A 14,031-nucleotide genomic window follows, 5' to 3' on the forward strand; every position below is an offset into this window, starting at 1 on the left:
GGTGAAACCTTGTTGTAGCCTTACATGCGTCTTTCACCCGGCTTCTGACCGCCCACAGCGTTGGCGAGCTGATTAAGGTGAAATCCGCCAGATACCTTTATTTACCGAACCTATCCGGGAACTTTCGGCTCTGCCAATCTTTCAGTATAGGCGAAGGATGTTTCTGTGGGTCGATGGCCGGTCAAGCAAAGTAACATGTTGATGAGCATTGGCTACTCATGGCAGATGTTCCACATGAAGTCCAACCCGTTCAACTCTAATCCTGTTTGTGACAGAGATCCTGACAAGTCAAATGGAGCCATCGAGGGATCAAATGGTAGACGCATCCAGTTCTCCATATTCAAATCAGGCCACTCCAAGTCAGTTTCCAGTCTAGGTCCATTTGAATCTGACATTCGCGTGTCGGCCTCTCGGTATGTTGAAGTAGGATCTGATGACATTCCAGGTACTGCAGTCGCCCCAGTGGCCGGCGCCAGTGGGTACCTCGACGATTCGGCGAAGTACCGACGGAGGCGTTTCAACTGTATGTCCAGCAGCCCGGCGTATCTTGGAAGGCAATGCAGATCGTCTAGCCTTTGGGACCTCAAAGCTCGTATACTGTTATTGAGGATCTCTAGGGACATGTCGAACTGAGTCTGTCTGACACCGATGCTCAAAGCCTTGAGAAGCAGAATCGACGACATGAAAACGCGACATACAATCCTTGACGGGAGTTGAAATAGATAATCCTTGTCTGCATAGCCTTGGAATAGCTTCAGGATCTCCGAGCAACTGTCGAGCACCTGCTGAACATACTCGTAATCAGAGTCTCCTGCAACCACTGGTCGAGCTTCTTCTGGCATTAAACCAGGATTGTTCTCGAGCGTTTTCTCAACGATTGCCTGCATGCCAACGGAGCTCAGCAACGCTCGCATTGAGTGATATTCTATCCGTGTTGTAAGAGCAAGGTTTGTTTCGACAATGCCTATATGGTCTGTCGTCAGTTTGGCAAGAACATATCTATGCGACCTTCTGTTTCATGGCTGTCTGCCTTTCTCTCTGACTACCTTGAGGATAAGAAATATACGTACGGTTGGATTGTAGATGTTCGTCGTACCATCTGGTCAATAGAGTCTGAAAGTTGTCGACATGATTCGCGAAACGTCCACTTAGGAGAAGAGCTCGAGTAGATGACGGAGATGAGAAGAATATATCTGAAATAGAGATAGAGAGTTTAGTGAGGTCAATTTGTGCGTCCATGAATAAGTTCCATTGCAAACCTTCCGGTATTGCAGAATCCGGTGGGCAACGTGTCTTCGGGATCATGTGGTGGACCGACGAGGTCATTGACGAGATGTGCCCCAGACGCAAGGCAAGCTGGGTATGAAAAACGTATAACAGTTTTTGAAGACGACGCTTGCGATCCTGAATCTCTTTGTCCTGAGTTTGAGACAGTGGTGCAGTGAGGCTGTATGTCTTGGGGTCATAAACTCCCAGTTCGTGAGCCAAAGACACAGCACAACCCAGCAGCATCCAGGACATACGGTCGGACCTTCGCGTCGGCTCGATGACTTCTTCAAGCCATTGGGCTGACGGGCTGATACTTTCGTCATGTGGAGAAGCGCCAGTCTCGGTTATCTCTAGGTCTTCGTCCTGAACAGAAGGTTTAAGCAGGTCCGCGTCCCAGCCATGACTCTCTGGAGGAAAGTGAAGGGATCTTGGATGCCATTCGCTTATCAACAGTAATGCTTCGATAGAACCCACTGATCGGGCTCTTGTCTGAGCTCCTTTCTCCTGTCCGAGCATGATCCTCAAGATTAAATGCTCGCAGTGCTTCCAGAGCCGGTTGTGAAGAAAGTATCCTTTCGCAGCACTTCCAACACCAGGCAAAATATGATACCGAGAAGATATCATTAGAATAGTGCAGCATAGCATCGGCTCCTGTGTAATGAGCTGGAGATGATGACAGTGTTGGGCATAGAAATCTGTTAGCACGGGCGACAGTGGGGACATATGTTTAAAAAATCTTCCTGGAGTCAGCGTTCATGAACATACTCAATTACAAGGGACCTACATGTCCACATATTGGATAGCTTCCCGCGCCGTCAGCCATCCCATCTGCACAAAATGACACGACTGCCATATTCGCACAAGGGAGGAAGCGTAACTCCGAGTTTGCTGAGATCGCATCGCAGATGAGGGCGTCACCTCGTGGCTTTGATCCTGATGCTCGACGCTCAGTGGGCCAACGTCTCCACTTGAAGGTCGAGCTTCGGCCGTATTGAATGGATCTGGATCATCACGAGGCATCTGGTTGTGATTGGGGGCTATATCGAAGAGAACATTGAACGCGTCGTTGGCACCTGAGATGACGGTACGAACGACAGATCTTGCTAGGATATTTGGCGAGTCCTGACTTGAGGATGTTTGGCAAGTCGCTTGAGATCTACCACTTTCGAAAACCGGGGTGCTTTGCAAGGCATGGTGGCTAATGGGACTCTGCTGGGTGGACGTGTTTGCGAGAAGCTCTTTCCATGGCGATGGAGGGACGGTGCTTCGTTGTGGTATCGCCGCGCTTGCATCAGCCACTCAACAAATCAGTCCGGAACTTGAGGTATAAAGGAACCAATCGAGCTTACCGAGACTGTCATCGTTGCGCTTCTTGGACGGGTGTGCGTCGCTCAGAATACATTCCGTCCTTTGCCGAACGCACCGTGTGCATGGACCGTTGCCTTGCGTGATACACCTTGACTTCCGCCTCCGACACTCCAGGCATGCCTTGTAAGCCCTCTGATATGACCTTCTGGCCTCTTTAGTCGAGGGCATCTGGTCCATGGAATCTCTTCAATCTGATAGATTCATATGATTGAGAAGGTTGCTGCCGTCAGTCATGGCCTTGGGCGACGCGGAGCAACGGCTACAACTTCCGCATCACTCCACATCCGGCATCTGTCGGCTTCTTGTGGGTCTTCTCTAGCCCAACGGCAAATTGAACTCGGACTACCACGAATGGGCCGAGTCGCATTCGCATCATCAGCCACGCATGTCATGGGAGATGGCGCACAGTGTCCCAGAACTTGAGGTGTTATCGCAAGCAGTTGGAAAACGCCACCTAGCAATCAGGCTTGCCGAAGTTCTTGCATGTGGGCTCAGTCGCGCTGCGTTTGGATGAGGGACGTGGCAGCTTGAGGCATATTCAGGTAGCCACATGACGCAGCAACTTAGTCGGATCAGAAAACAACTTGATAGACACATGAAAAGGGAACAGGTCAGAATGCTGCGTTTCTCCATTGGCTGAAATAACTTCGGTAGTGCCGAATTGGTAACGACCCGTGCCTTGTTCTTCGCTGAAATGTTAGGATCTCGAAAGCCGTCTTCTCCACTGAATACGAGCGAGAAGGTACATGGTGAGAGTCCGTTCACTGTGAATGCGACAGCTGTGGATTCCAGAGATTCAACACTGATAACTGTAGGGGCCGAGTGTGGAAGTGGTTCTCGCCCTGCAGGACTGATGGTGTTTTGGCGAGCTATCATTTCTCTTGAAAATCTCTGTGGCTTGCATCGGAGAAGCAAATCTACTGGCCGAGTCTATTGGCGTGTAGACAGATAGTATCATTTGGCCACACGGTCATATACGGGAACAGCCCATATGCCACTTAGACATTTCCAGGTCCGAAGCGAGGAGCGCTATCTCTTGAAAGGGGCAACGGTTTGGTACCCCCGGAGTAATTATCTTTCATCTAGGATTTGATCGTGTTACACAGCTTGAGGGACTTATTGTAGAGGCCGCCCTGAGAATCGGTCGTACCAGAGGGTGTCAGAGCATGCAAGGTCATTACAGCCTTCAGGGCAATGTGAAATGGGCTAATCTTGTTGGAAGAGCGGCATCCATTTACATACCGCCCATGCAGATGGCTGATAGCACACTGCTGTTGTATGTGCATGAAGGCCACGCGATCACCACGTGGACCACCCTTGCCGCCACGTGGATGCCGTGTCGCTCAATGTGTGTTAATGGGGGTGTATTGTGCAGAGAAGAACGGGAGCTTCAGCCCGTTTGTGGCAGTAGCTTCGACCCACCACTGGGACAGCATACATACTCCATAGTTTGACGTGGATCACGGACCAGCAGGACGAGAAGCCATCTAAGGCATGGGTCCCCATTGGTGGCTCGGATAGCCAACGGGAGCCAATCTGCATCGTTCAATGCATAGCAGGGAAGCCTCTGATGTCCGCATCAGGATAGTTGGGAATGAGTGCCAACCAGAAATGGATGGTGACCGATTAGCCTTTCACCGAAAAGGAAGGCCTGAAGAATATGCGTGGGACAAGGCTCTGACCGCGGCGCCCCCGCTTGAATTGTAGAGGGTCTCGGGGCCAATTGTCTTAGAACATGCATGTGTCAGACATAGTCACGAACCACTTAACCAGACCAATGGATGCTAGAGGAGAAGACGAAACGAGGGTTGTCTGGGTAGGAAATCCTTCTGCAATCCATGCCGCCCCAAGATCGTGTGCCTCCGCAGAAAAACGTGGCGCATGCATCTGATGGGCTGGAACGGTCGATGCTGACGCCGTTATGTCAGAGGCTGGAGGGCCTGGACCCTCATGGGCGTCTCCTGCCACGACATGCACCACCCGAATAACCGATGTGCAAACTTCGACGAGCACTATCCATCAATGGCTGCATCTCCCGGTTAGAGTGGTCTTCTGTGGTGTGTCATCGAGAAGCGGCGCCGTATAGAGGCTCGGAGCCTTGGTCTGAGGCGAGTATTGTTTGCGCGATTTCCGCAGCCTAGCACGAAAGGAGTGGCCATGAGATTTATCCTCGAGTTGCCTGTCACCATGGCGGAGTTGCTCAAATCCATTCTGCACAATAATGTTCTGTTTCGGCGGAACAGACGCTAGAAGAACACTGCGTCAGAGTTTGTGTTCGACAGCGCATCCATCAATTACCATAGTCTGCATTATTCCCCCCATACCTATTAGCCTGGCTGAGATGTGGGTATGTCTTGACAGAGATGCTATCCACCGCGAAGCGGGTAAATCGGCTCGTGTGCCTCAGCACCAAACATGAATGATAAATGATAATAATGCATGCAAGCGAGGATGGATGGCGGTGAATGTCGTGAACATGTGCTTTAGAAACAGCTGAGAGGAATCACACCCAATTATCGAGTTCTGCGTATGACTAGGGATGACAGTTTCTCAGCCAAACCTCAAGTTGAGACCTGCCTGACGTTGACTTGCCTGGTTTAGTATGCCCTTGTGCATTCCCTTTCCGCCATGGGTAGGATTGACAGTACGCGTTGAATTTAGACCCGTTTCATCGATTATGCGCCGTAATTGGGCCTGACCAAGGGGCAAAGGGCACGGCGACAGGAGTCTTCTTCCGTGTACGAGATACTCGTATAATGATCAGGCTCTCCCTAAGGGGCTGTCATTGTGATCCGAACTTGACGGGAAGGCCTCCTTAGCTCGAGTTGGACGGCTAATATATCGCATACGCCACCAGCCCCGCCGAGACCGGGGATTGGTTTTAGGGGAAAGTGTGGGTAGCTTTCAATTGCCTCGTGGTCAATGTCCGATGTCATTTTTCTCGGGCAAGCCACCACCGACGGCTTTAACCACTGAATTCATAACGCGAGTAAGGCTCGAGATGAGGCCGTCGACGGGGCAGGCGAAACGGGCCGGTCGAGCAAGTAACCAATCGATATTGCACTTGCCCTTGCCACGGCGAGCCTTCAGGGATTGCTTGTAGCATCCGACACCCACTGAACACGAGATCATCCATAGCCCATTGTTGAATCATCTAGGTCGTGTCGTTGGCCACATGAGTCGTTGGCGCTTTGTTTCTGGGCGATATGCTGGTTCTGAGTCAAGTTGCTTCCCCTTCGGGCTCTCGATGCTATCGTTGATATCCGATGACCCACGCGGTTGGTTCCAACTGTGTGGATGACAGCGATGCGACACAAAACCCCTGTGAGCGGGGGCCATCCGCGCCGGATGCAGACAAGGATAAACAACTTGTGCCATGGAGAGAGAAAAACTTCAAGCCCCTGGACCAGAGGTGGCGCTTCCTCCGCGTGGTCAGACACCTCTGCAGGTTCGAACATGCCTTCACCTAGTCCTCCTTTGACCAGAACACTCCCCCAACTTCTCCTTTCTGACTTGAGCCTGGTCCGATTCACCACGAAGCTTACTTCTTTGATCCGTCGCCAAAGCGGGGACGAGCCAATTCGGGCCTCGCCGTAGCACGAGGGTTGTGGTGAAGCAATGAAGCTCGATCGGGTGGGTCAATTTGTGAATCTGGGAGGACCAAGCTGGTTCATTGTTCTCAACGGTGCGAGCCGTGACCAAGCTCCAAGCGCCTCCAGCCTGTATCAAAACCTACGCCGCACACTCGGGTCGCGATGTTGACATATTCTTCGCCTGACTGCACACCTCGCAACAGCTGCGGCGGTCACCAATCGAGGACCACCTCGCTTGCTTAGTCGGTAGCATCCGTGCTGTTGAGTGTTTTCTCCTCTCTAGGCCTCTCCCATCGGGTTGTCAAGTTCCAGCAAGCCCGTGGGCTGCTACGCCGGGTCTGCTTGCCCTTTTCACAAGTCTCATCAGCCGCAAAGGACCAGCTGCCACCCATCGACACTTGGAACGTAAGATCTCGGTCCAGCTTGGTGATCCCGCCTATCTGACTGAATTCTGTTTCGTACTACCGAGGATGAGGAGACGTGGTTGAGTGGCTCAGAGGGGCGTCGACTGCGTGGGAGGGTTGGTCAGAACATGCGACAAAGGTGTTGTGACCTGCATGAAGACGAGTCTTGCATCCATTTTGGTAACCTGCATTGATGGCACTCAAAGCAGCAAGAGTATAAGAGAGGAGGGGGAAACACCCGCAAGGGAAACTCGAAGTGGGAGAGATTCGTAACCTGTGCAGACCGAGCACTCAGAGTTTTGGGTGCGCAATTACAGCCTTTGGTTGTCTGGTCCCTTCGACTTGGACTGCGCTGCAAACCGCGACAGTGAACGACAGCTTCAACAACAAAAAACACCTGTTCCTTTTGTATCGAAGACCAGGAGTCGAAGGACACGCTGCTGTTGTGCCGGAATTATCACCCATCATTGCCCTCCTTGTCATTGTCGACAGTACACAACGAGGCCTCTCTGAATATTCGCTGCTCCTGACGTCGCCCCTCGTCAATCCCAAACACCGTTCATCATCCTCTCATTGCCTCCACTGGTTGATTTCACCTCCTTTCTTCGTTTTCAGTGAATGTTCAGTATTCTCTAAACGCCTCGGCTTCGCTTTTTTTCTAACCGCCCTAGACAGCATCGATGCTTTCCCGCACCATAACCTCATCGACACCAGATACTCTTTCGTCGACCTGGCTCCCTTTCCTTCGACACCTTCCTCGCTTCGAGTCCCTATTCATCTTACAAGCCTGCGCAACAGTCACAACTATAAAAGAGGAGGCAGCAGCTTGCCTTTGCAGGATCTTCTGCCTTTTCTAAGAAGCGTTCCTCACCAGTCGACCGTTTTGCGCAGTCAGGAACTATCCTCCACATCCTTTCCAGCATCGACTCATTCTCCATAACCGCGTGAGAAGGCTGTCAAAGTTTGAGCGGAGGCGCACCGCCAAACGGAAGGGCGTCATTCACAGAATACTGTGAGGACCGATATACTCTCCTAGCCAGATGTTACGAGCTCCTAGAATCTTATCAGGCCCATATCCATCCCTCAGCCTCGCCCGTACAGTCATTTCCAGAAACAATACGCTAAGCGGACGAGCTTGTCGGACCTTGAACGCGAGGTCCTCAACAAAATTGCTGGTCAGAGTTCTGTCGGGTTGGTTTGTTGCCTCATGAACCACTGCGCTGGTTCCTTGAGTGCCTGGAACAGCGCCCTGATTGTGTGATGCTGGCAACTAGCGGACACATCCAGCCAAGTTTCTTGACGACTCTTGGGTTTGCTTTCGAACTTGTTCAAGAAAAAGCCCCCTCCCCGAACGAACCCAAAACTCCAAATCGTTGTTTGTGACCAGCTAGCCGCGGACCTGATCATCCATATCTTGACCAAAAATCCATCACACCTGTCCTTCCACGAATCACTGCGAAGAATAGGTCCTCCCCTTCTTGGAATCGACCGCACATTTAAGCCTGTCACGAAGGAAGGCGTAGCTTCCTTTCCCAGAATCTGTCGGTCACACAACCTCAGTCATCCTTCTCCATATTCAAGGCCTCTGTAACTGTCTTCTCCTCCATCTGCACCATCTCGTGGACATATTCTTGCAGCATTCTTTCTGGACTCAGCCTTATCCTGAAAACATTTTTCCAGTAACCGTGTCGCCACGGTTTATACGGCACATATGGTGAACCAAGCATCCTCTTTGCCCAATATTCGGAAAGGCCGCCTTCAAGCGTCGAGCAGGGCCCTCATGCGTGTGCCACCGGTTCTCGTCGATCCCTATCTCGCAGAACGGATCCAATCCAGGCTCCACCTCGACAGGTCCGTTGTTGGCAAACGTTCGATTCCAAAATGCAGCAACAACATGCTTTGGGGGCTCCAGAACTGACCAAACTGGGGGTCAACAGAAACATGTATAGAATGATTGTCAAGCAGCAGCCGGGCGAGGGTCAGGTGCTGTCTCCGCAGAAACGTGCCAGTGGTGAGTGATACTGCCGCTCATGTCAAGAGGGGCACTAATCGTCAGCACAGCTAAGAAGCCGTCGAACGATAGAGTCAGCCTCGATCCTCCTGCCGTCGTCGAACTTGTCGTAGTCGACGATGATCCAACTAGGTCCTGGCTTCACAGCCCATACCTGTTTTGCACGGTCGAGCTGGTGAGACTTGACGACAAACACAACGGGTCTAACACACTTTCTGGCACGCTGACGTCTTCGCTCCATGTGGTAAAAATGAGTGATGGAAAAGGTGCGTTTCCCGGGCTTGCGCTGTCATCAGCCTCGCTAACGGAGTCGCAGCCCATGGCTACTTCGTTTTCGGCGATCTTATTCCAAATAGCGCAGGGAAATTCTTTCTTCGATTCACACTGTTCGAGATGCGTCGAGGGTATTACTGATGGAATTTGTGAGCCCATCGCCGCTGCTAACTAGTCAATAGTCAGAATGCCATGTTCGCGGAAATGCTCAACACCGTCAACGGTGCGACCTTCGAAGGTGAGCGATGCTGAAGCTACACTTACAGCCAGGGAGATACTCACATACTCGCAGTCTATGCACGCAACAAAATTTCCCCTCTCCCCCAGTCTACCGACTTGACAAGGGCATTGAGTGAGGGGGGTGTGAAAGTCAGGGTTCGAAAGGAGCCGACGTACGTTTTCCGCCTTGAAGATTCGGTACGAGTGAAAGATACGACGTCCAGGTGCAAGATTGCCTCTTGTCCTCGGCAGGGTAATCTTTCACGAGACCATCTCTTTGAGCAGTATTTCTTCCTTGATGTCGGACCGAAACTGACTTTACTGCAGGCGTCGATTGCAAAGAAATAAAGCCAATTGGGGCTTTCAAGGATTCCTGGGGGGTCATGGCCAAGCTGTACCAGCCTCCGTGTATGGTCAAGCCCAACTGTATCCACAACATGGCCTGCACTGGGGTCAGCAGGGGAGCGTTGCATATAGCGCAAACAACGCCATTGACATACGAGACCGCTTGAGTGTTCAACATCACGGTATGGCGCCGCCATTCCAGGGGAGTGCGCAGCGGCAAAATGCTCCGCCCATGGGCCCTCCTATACCACAGCAGCCACAACCTCTGCATCGACTTCAACATGAAGCATTCTTGCAGGAAATACAACAGCAGCCAGTGAGCCAGCCTCTTCCACCTTTACAACCATCGTTGTTGTTGCATGAAACACCACACATGCTCATGCTACCGCCGCCGCCGCCACAGCCTCAGCCTCAGCACCAGCAGCAGCAGCATCAGTCGCAGCCACCTTTTCCAACCCTCCCGCAAATCTTACCACAACATTTCAGCCCTCTCCCAGCGGCAAGTTATACAGTAAGAGATGATGGCACGAGTAATTTGGAGTATTCAACCGCGACAGAGAACCAAACCTTTTATGCCACCAGCTCCGCCAATCCAAGGCCGCTTTTCACCATGGCAGATGACCAGGCTGCCTATACAACCTCTTCAGGTGTGCAGTTGTTGTATGCCACAGCACTAGAGGATCACATGATACCCACTGCATCTCCAGGGACTGATTCGGCATATGCTACATCCTCAAGTGGTGCGGACCACCAGCATTATCAGCAAAGTGCTCCGCATGTTCCGGGCAGATTTCCTGTCCCGGCTTTCAACAGTTTGCAAGAAACATATGATCCTAGTTCTTCACTCGGAGAGTTCCTTTAGGGGCTGCAACAACGTCTGAGGAAAGAACCTCAGCGCGATGTGTGGAATGCAGGCTTCCTTGAGGCCTGGTGTGATTAACAGGAAATGAAATATTCTTCCGGCTTCTGAAAGAAGGAGATATGGGAAGTCTAAGGTATGGATTGTATTGGGTCATGCGGATGTTTCTGCCAGGGCATTGGTATTTGATGGACTTCGCCGAAAAAAAAGCCCAGAGAAAGATGGGGAATGGGATGGTCATCGGAAAGGGAGGAGAAGGTAAAGTGATCTTTTGATTTAAGAGTAATTCTACTTGTTCTCTGTCGTTCAGTCAACTATTAGACGGTGATGCCAAAGCAGGGGCTGTCCTTACACCGCTAGGATATACATCAAGGATGCAATCCATCTTTTTGGTCGTTGTGCAGTGTCTGTAGGTCGATTCAATACTTTCAGAACGAAGGCGCAGTCAGTCTCTCCATAAGACAGCCAGACCATGGCACTTTTCCCCTGCGTTCTGAAGCCATTGGATCCGTGAAGAAGGAGATGACGAGCACCTCCATCAAGTGCCCGACAGGCTGAAAGGTCCATGTTATATAGGCATTCGAAGGACCAAAAACTGGCCTGTGGGAAACTTTTGTTGAAGAGAAGGAGAAATACCAAGGACCCTGAGCCGCTGGTTGTCGCTGCGGGTGAGAAAGCACAGACTCCTGCTCCTCAGCTTACGTGCGCGGCCAAAATTCACGCCGAAGGATCAGGATAAAAACTTCTGTGTTTTCGTGGTAACGAACGGCGCTTGAAAACCAAGTGATTGTCGCAGCAAACCAACAGAGGCATGACACGAGGTAATTTTCCCCTGGCCCATGCGTGGCCGGCGACCAGATCACCACGTAAAGCTCCCTCTTGCGCCCAGCAGATCACCGAGGTTCTCGCCTGGCATCGACACCGATCCTGGGACAGAGATTCGTTCAGGTCTCTTTGTTCAGCCTTACCACAGACACCAGCGGCGATACCTGCCGAGCCCTCGACCCCAGGATCGCACATATCGAAGCTGGTAATAGAATCCAACTCTTCCTTGTTCAGGCATGAGATCGCACAAGTCCGCTCGAATGCGGTCCATATGACCCATCATCGTTACGCAGCAGGATGCAGATCAGGGGGTTGCGTTGGACGAGGCTTAGCATTTCTTCTACAATTGGTTCTGTCCTTAATCTCTCCGAGCACCCAGTCACCTGCTCAGTTCACACGAAAACAAAATCAGTTTCACTTTGATGGTAGATCTGGGGTTGCAGATCGAATCCAGCCACCAACTAAAAAAGTCAATCAAGACGCCGCACCGAAGCACTCGTTGCCGAAGGTTAACATTCGACAAGTCGTGGAAGCCAGTTAACTCAAAATCATCTATATCAAATTTGCTCAAAGTCTTCTTTGGTTTCCGGGCTTACCAACCCTTTGGAGACCAACGAGCTGAGCGACCGGCAGGGTCAATTCTGCGTTCGCGGACAATGAACCGTTATGCTCCAATTACATCCCCACATATGCGTCTTTTACTCATGTGGAAAGCCAGTCCTTGAAATGAAAGCCTGAGCAGGGATCAGACTCTCCAAAAGGAACAGCTCGCTAGACGTGGCATGAAGATGCACAGCAACGACTTCAGAAGCTCCGGAGGATCCTGTCGTAACATTGGCTTAATGCCATTGACCATGGCATGGATTCTATTGGGTTTCCTAAACCAATGTCAAAGGCTCCTTCTCGTTCAACTGTGCTCCTACTGGACTGACAGTGGCCTCATGGTCCTGCCACGGAGCTGCTTCCGTGCATGCTTCGCCACCATCAGGGTGTTCCCATCACGACCTGGACACTGTCATCAATACCAGTGCATCCCGCTTCATGCCACTCGAAATCTCATTCTGTTGAGATACGCCCTCTTCATATGCTGTCTGTGGGGACGCTTCAACCACGCAATCACCGGCGCTGCTGCAAAGTAATTTGATATCGAAATTGCTCAAGAGAAGCTTATTAGGGACGCACAAGCACTGCTGCCTCGCGCCATATAGCTTTGCCAAGCCAACGGTAGCGTGTACCAGGGCGTGCTCGTGCTTAGGCAAACATTATTTTTGCGTTCCTGACAGTCGCCGCTGTGGCAAGGCCGCGTCTGTGCCTCAATGACTCATTGAATCTTCCATAGTCTACGGGATGGAAAGAATGTAACAGTCCTTGGCATGCTCACGGGTTTGAGGAGCACGACCCCATCCTGCCTGTCTTTGCCAATGGTGACAGACGCTCGGTAAGCGGCCTGCTTCATTCTGACTGACCCGAACAGACAAGGGCTTAGTTGAAGTCAACGGTGATGTGGATGCTATGACGGGAAAATTGCCGTCAGCAACTCTTCGTCGACGCAGTCGTCCTTGAAACTAGGGCCTCCCTTTCTCCACGACAACCAGCTTCTTGCCATCGCTCCATCTTGGCTTCTCAAGAGGCCTACTGAGACATCCACGACCTCGGGTCGGTCGTTATGCCAATAAAATACCGTTGCACCACACCTCCCGCAGAAGCTCCTGCAGGTATCTTTGCTTGACCAAATATGTCTCAAAGTGATGACCCCGTTTGAGCCTTCCCGGTCGCCCTCTGCGCCGAATTTCACCGTTGTCTCTGTGTTGGCGAGGAATATATTGCCCGGGGGAATATACGCCCACGGTTGGAAAGAAACTCCAAGAGCCAATCTGCATGACCGGCATGTACAAATGCCTGCAACATACGTATCCTTCTGCTCGGGGATATACCTCTGCTGCAACTTCAACGATTCGAAGTTCGGGCGAGTGATTCGGACGTTGACTCCTCCACAGTGACATTGCGCCTCCAGGAATTTGCTTTTCATCTCCGAGGCTAGTTCGGCGTGTAGAGCCATCTCCCGCAATTCGCCCTCGCTCACCTGTCGGCTCGTAGACGCACGCTTGTCCCAACATGCGACCTCTCGCGCTCCCAGCCTGATCATTCTCGCTCCTAGCGCGCCATCTCCTGTGTCGGTGACGAAGATGTGGTGGGTAGCCCGAGTAGTGTTCGTCGCGCGAGACCCGGGCGAGTTAAGCCCCCTTGACTGCTCCAGCACGCCGCCCATAACCCACCATCTCTTTCCCTCGCCTCCAATTTCCTGGACAAACATATGCGACCCGCAGTGTCCGCAGAACCACCTGCGACGTGTGCCCGAGCTGTCATAATGGACAGCATGTTCCAAGATGTCCCGAGGAGGCGCCTCTGATAACTCAGGAGACGACAAGTACAGCGCCCCGGTTACGTATCGGCAATCAGTGCAGTGACACAGAACGCTGTCCAACGGCAACCGTTGGTCCGGGGGCAGAGCGTACGAGATGGCTCCGCACAGACATGTTGCTGAGATGCACGGTCGACCCGTTGTCTGTGCCATTGCTCGACCTATAGAGAGCTTGAGAAGACAATGAGGCTTTTCCAGGCGACAATGGCATTGTTGTTTTGTGTGGGCGTTGAGCCTAGTACGAATCACTGCGTAATGAATGACCTTGGCGGAGGCGCGCCTTATGGCATCCCTCATCATCATTCCGGGTTGTTGAAGCTCCGCACGAGTAATAATAACCCATATATACTAACCTTCCTGGGGCTTTCCCCACATGCGATAAAACTTGGGGCCAAGAGCAAGGCTGAAGCCCCCTAAGTCTGAGGGAGGCCCCCAGCGGCCCA

At 51.8% G+C, this 14,031-nt stretch overlaps 3 protein-coding genes across 3 annotated transcripts; 1 reads left to right on the forward strand and 2 right to left on the reverse strand.

Annotated features, from left to right (window-relative positions):
• Positions 1-212: 212 nt before the first annotated feature.
• Positions 213-914, reverse strand: AYL99_06966 (hypothetical protein; the record flags this gene model as incomplete). The annotated part of the gene is made up of 1 exon (XM_018838475.1): positions 213-914. The coding sequence occupies one exon, from the start codon at positions 912-914 to the stop codon at positions 213-215; it is 702 nt and encodes a 233-aa protein (XP_018693035.1).
• Positions 915-8,515: 7,601 nt separating this feature from the next.
• AYL99_06967 (hypothetical protein) lies at positions 8,516-10,344 on the forward strand (the record flags this gene model as incomplete). The annotated part of the gene is made up of 6 exons (XM_018838476.1): positions 8,516-8,645; positions 8,696-8,911; positions 8,962-9,049; positions 9,101-9,156; positions 9,211-9,310; positions 9,465-10,344. The coding sequence occupies 6 exons, from the start codon at positions 8,516-8,518 to the stop codon at positions 10,342-10,344; spliced, it is 1,470 nt and encodes a 489-aa protein (XP_018693036.1).
• Positions 10,345-12,676: 2,332 nt separating this feature from the next.
• AYL99_06968 (hypothetical protein) lies at positions 12,677-13,741 on the reverse strand (the record flags this gene model as incomplete). Its single annotated transcript, XM_018838477.1, has 1 exon — positions 12,677-13,741. The coding sequence occupies one exon, from the start codon at positions 13,739-13,741 to the stop codon at positions 12,677-12,679; it is 1,065 nt and encodes a 354-aa protein (XP_018693037.1).
• Positions 13,742-14,031: the final 290 nt, after the last annotated feature.

The sequence above is a fragment of the Fonsecaea erecta genome (assembly GCF_001651985.1).
Source record: "Fonsecaea erecta strain CBS 125763 chromosome Unknown Scaff5, whole genome shotgun sequence".
Taxonomy (NCBI): domain Eukaryota; kingdom Fungi; phylum Ascomycota; class Eurotiomycetes; order Chaetothyriales; family Herpotrichiellaceae; genus Fonsecaea; species Fonsecaea erecta.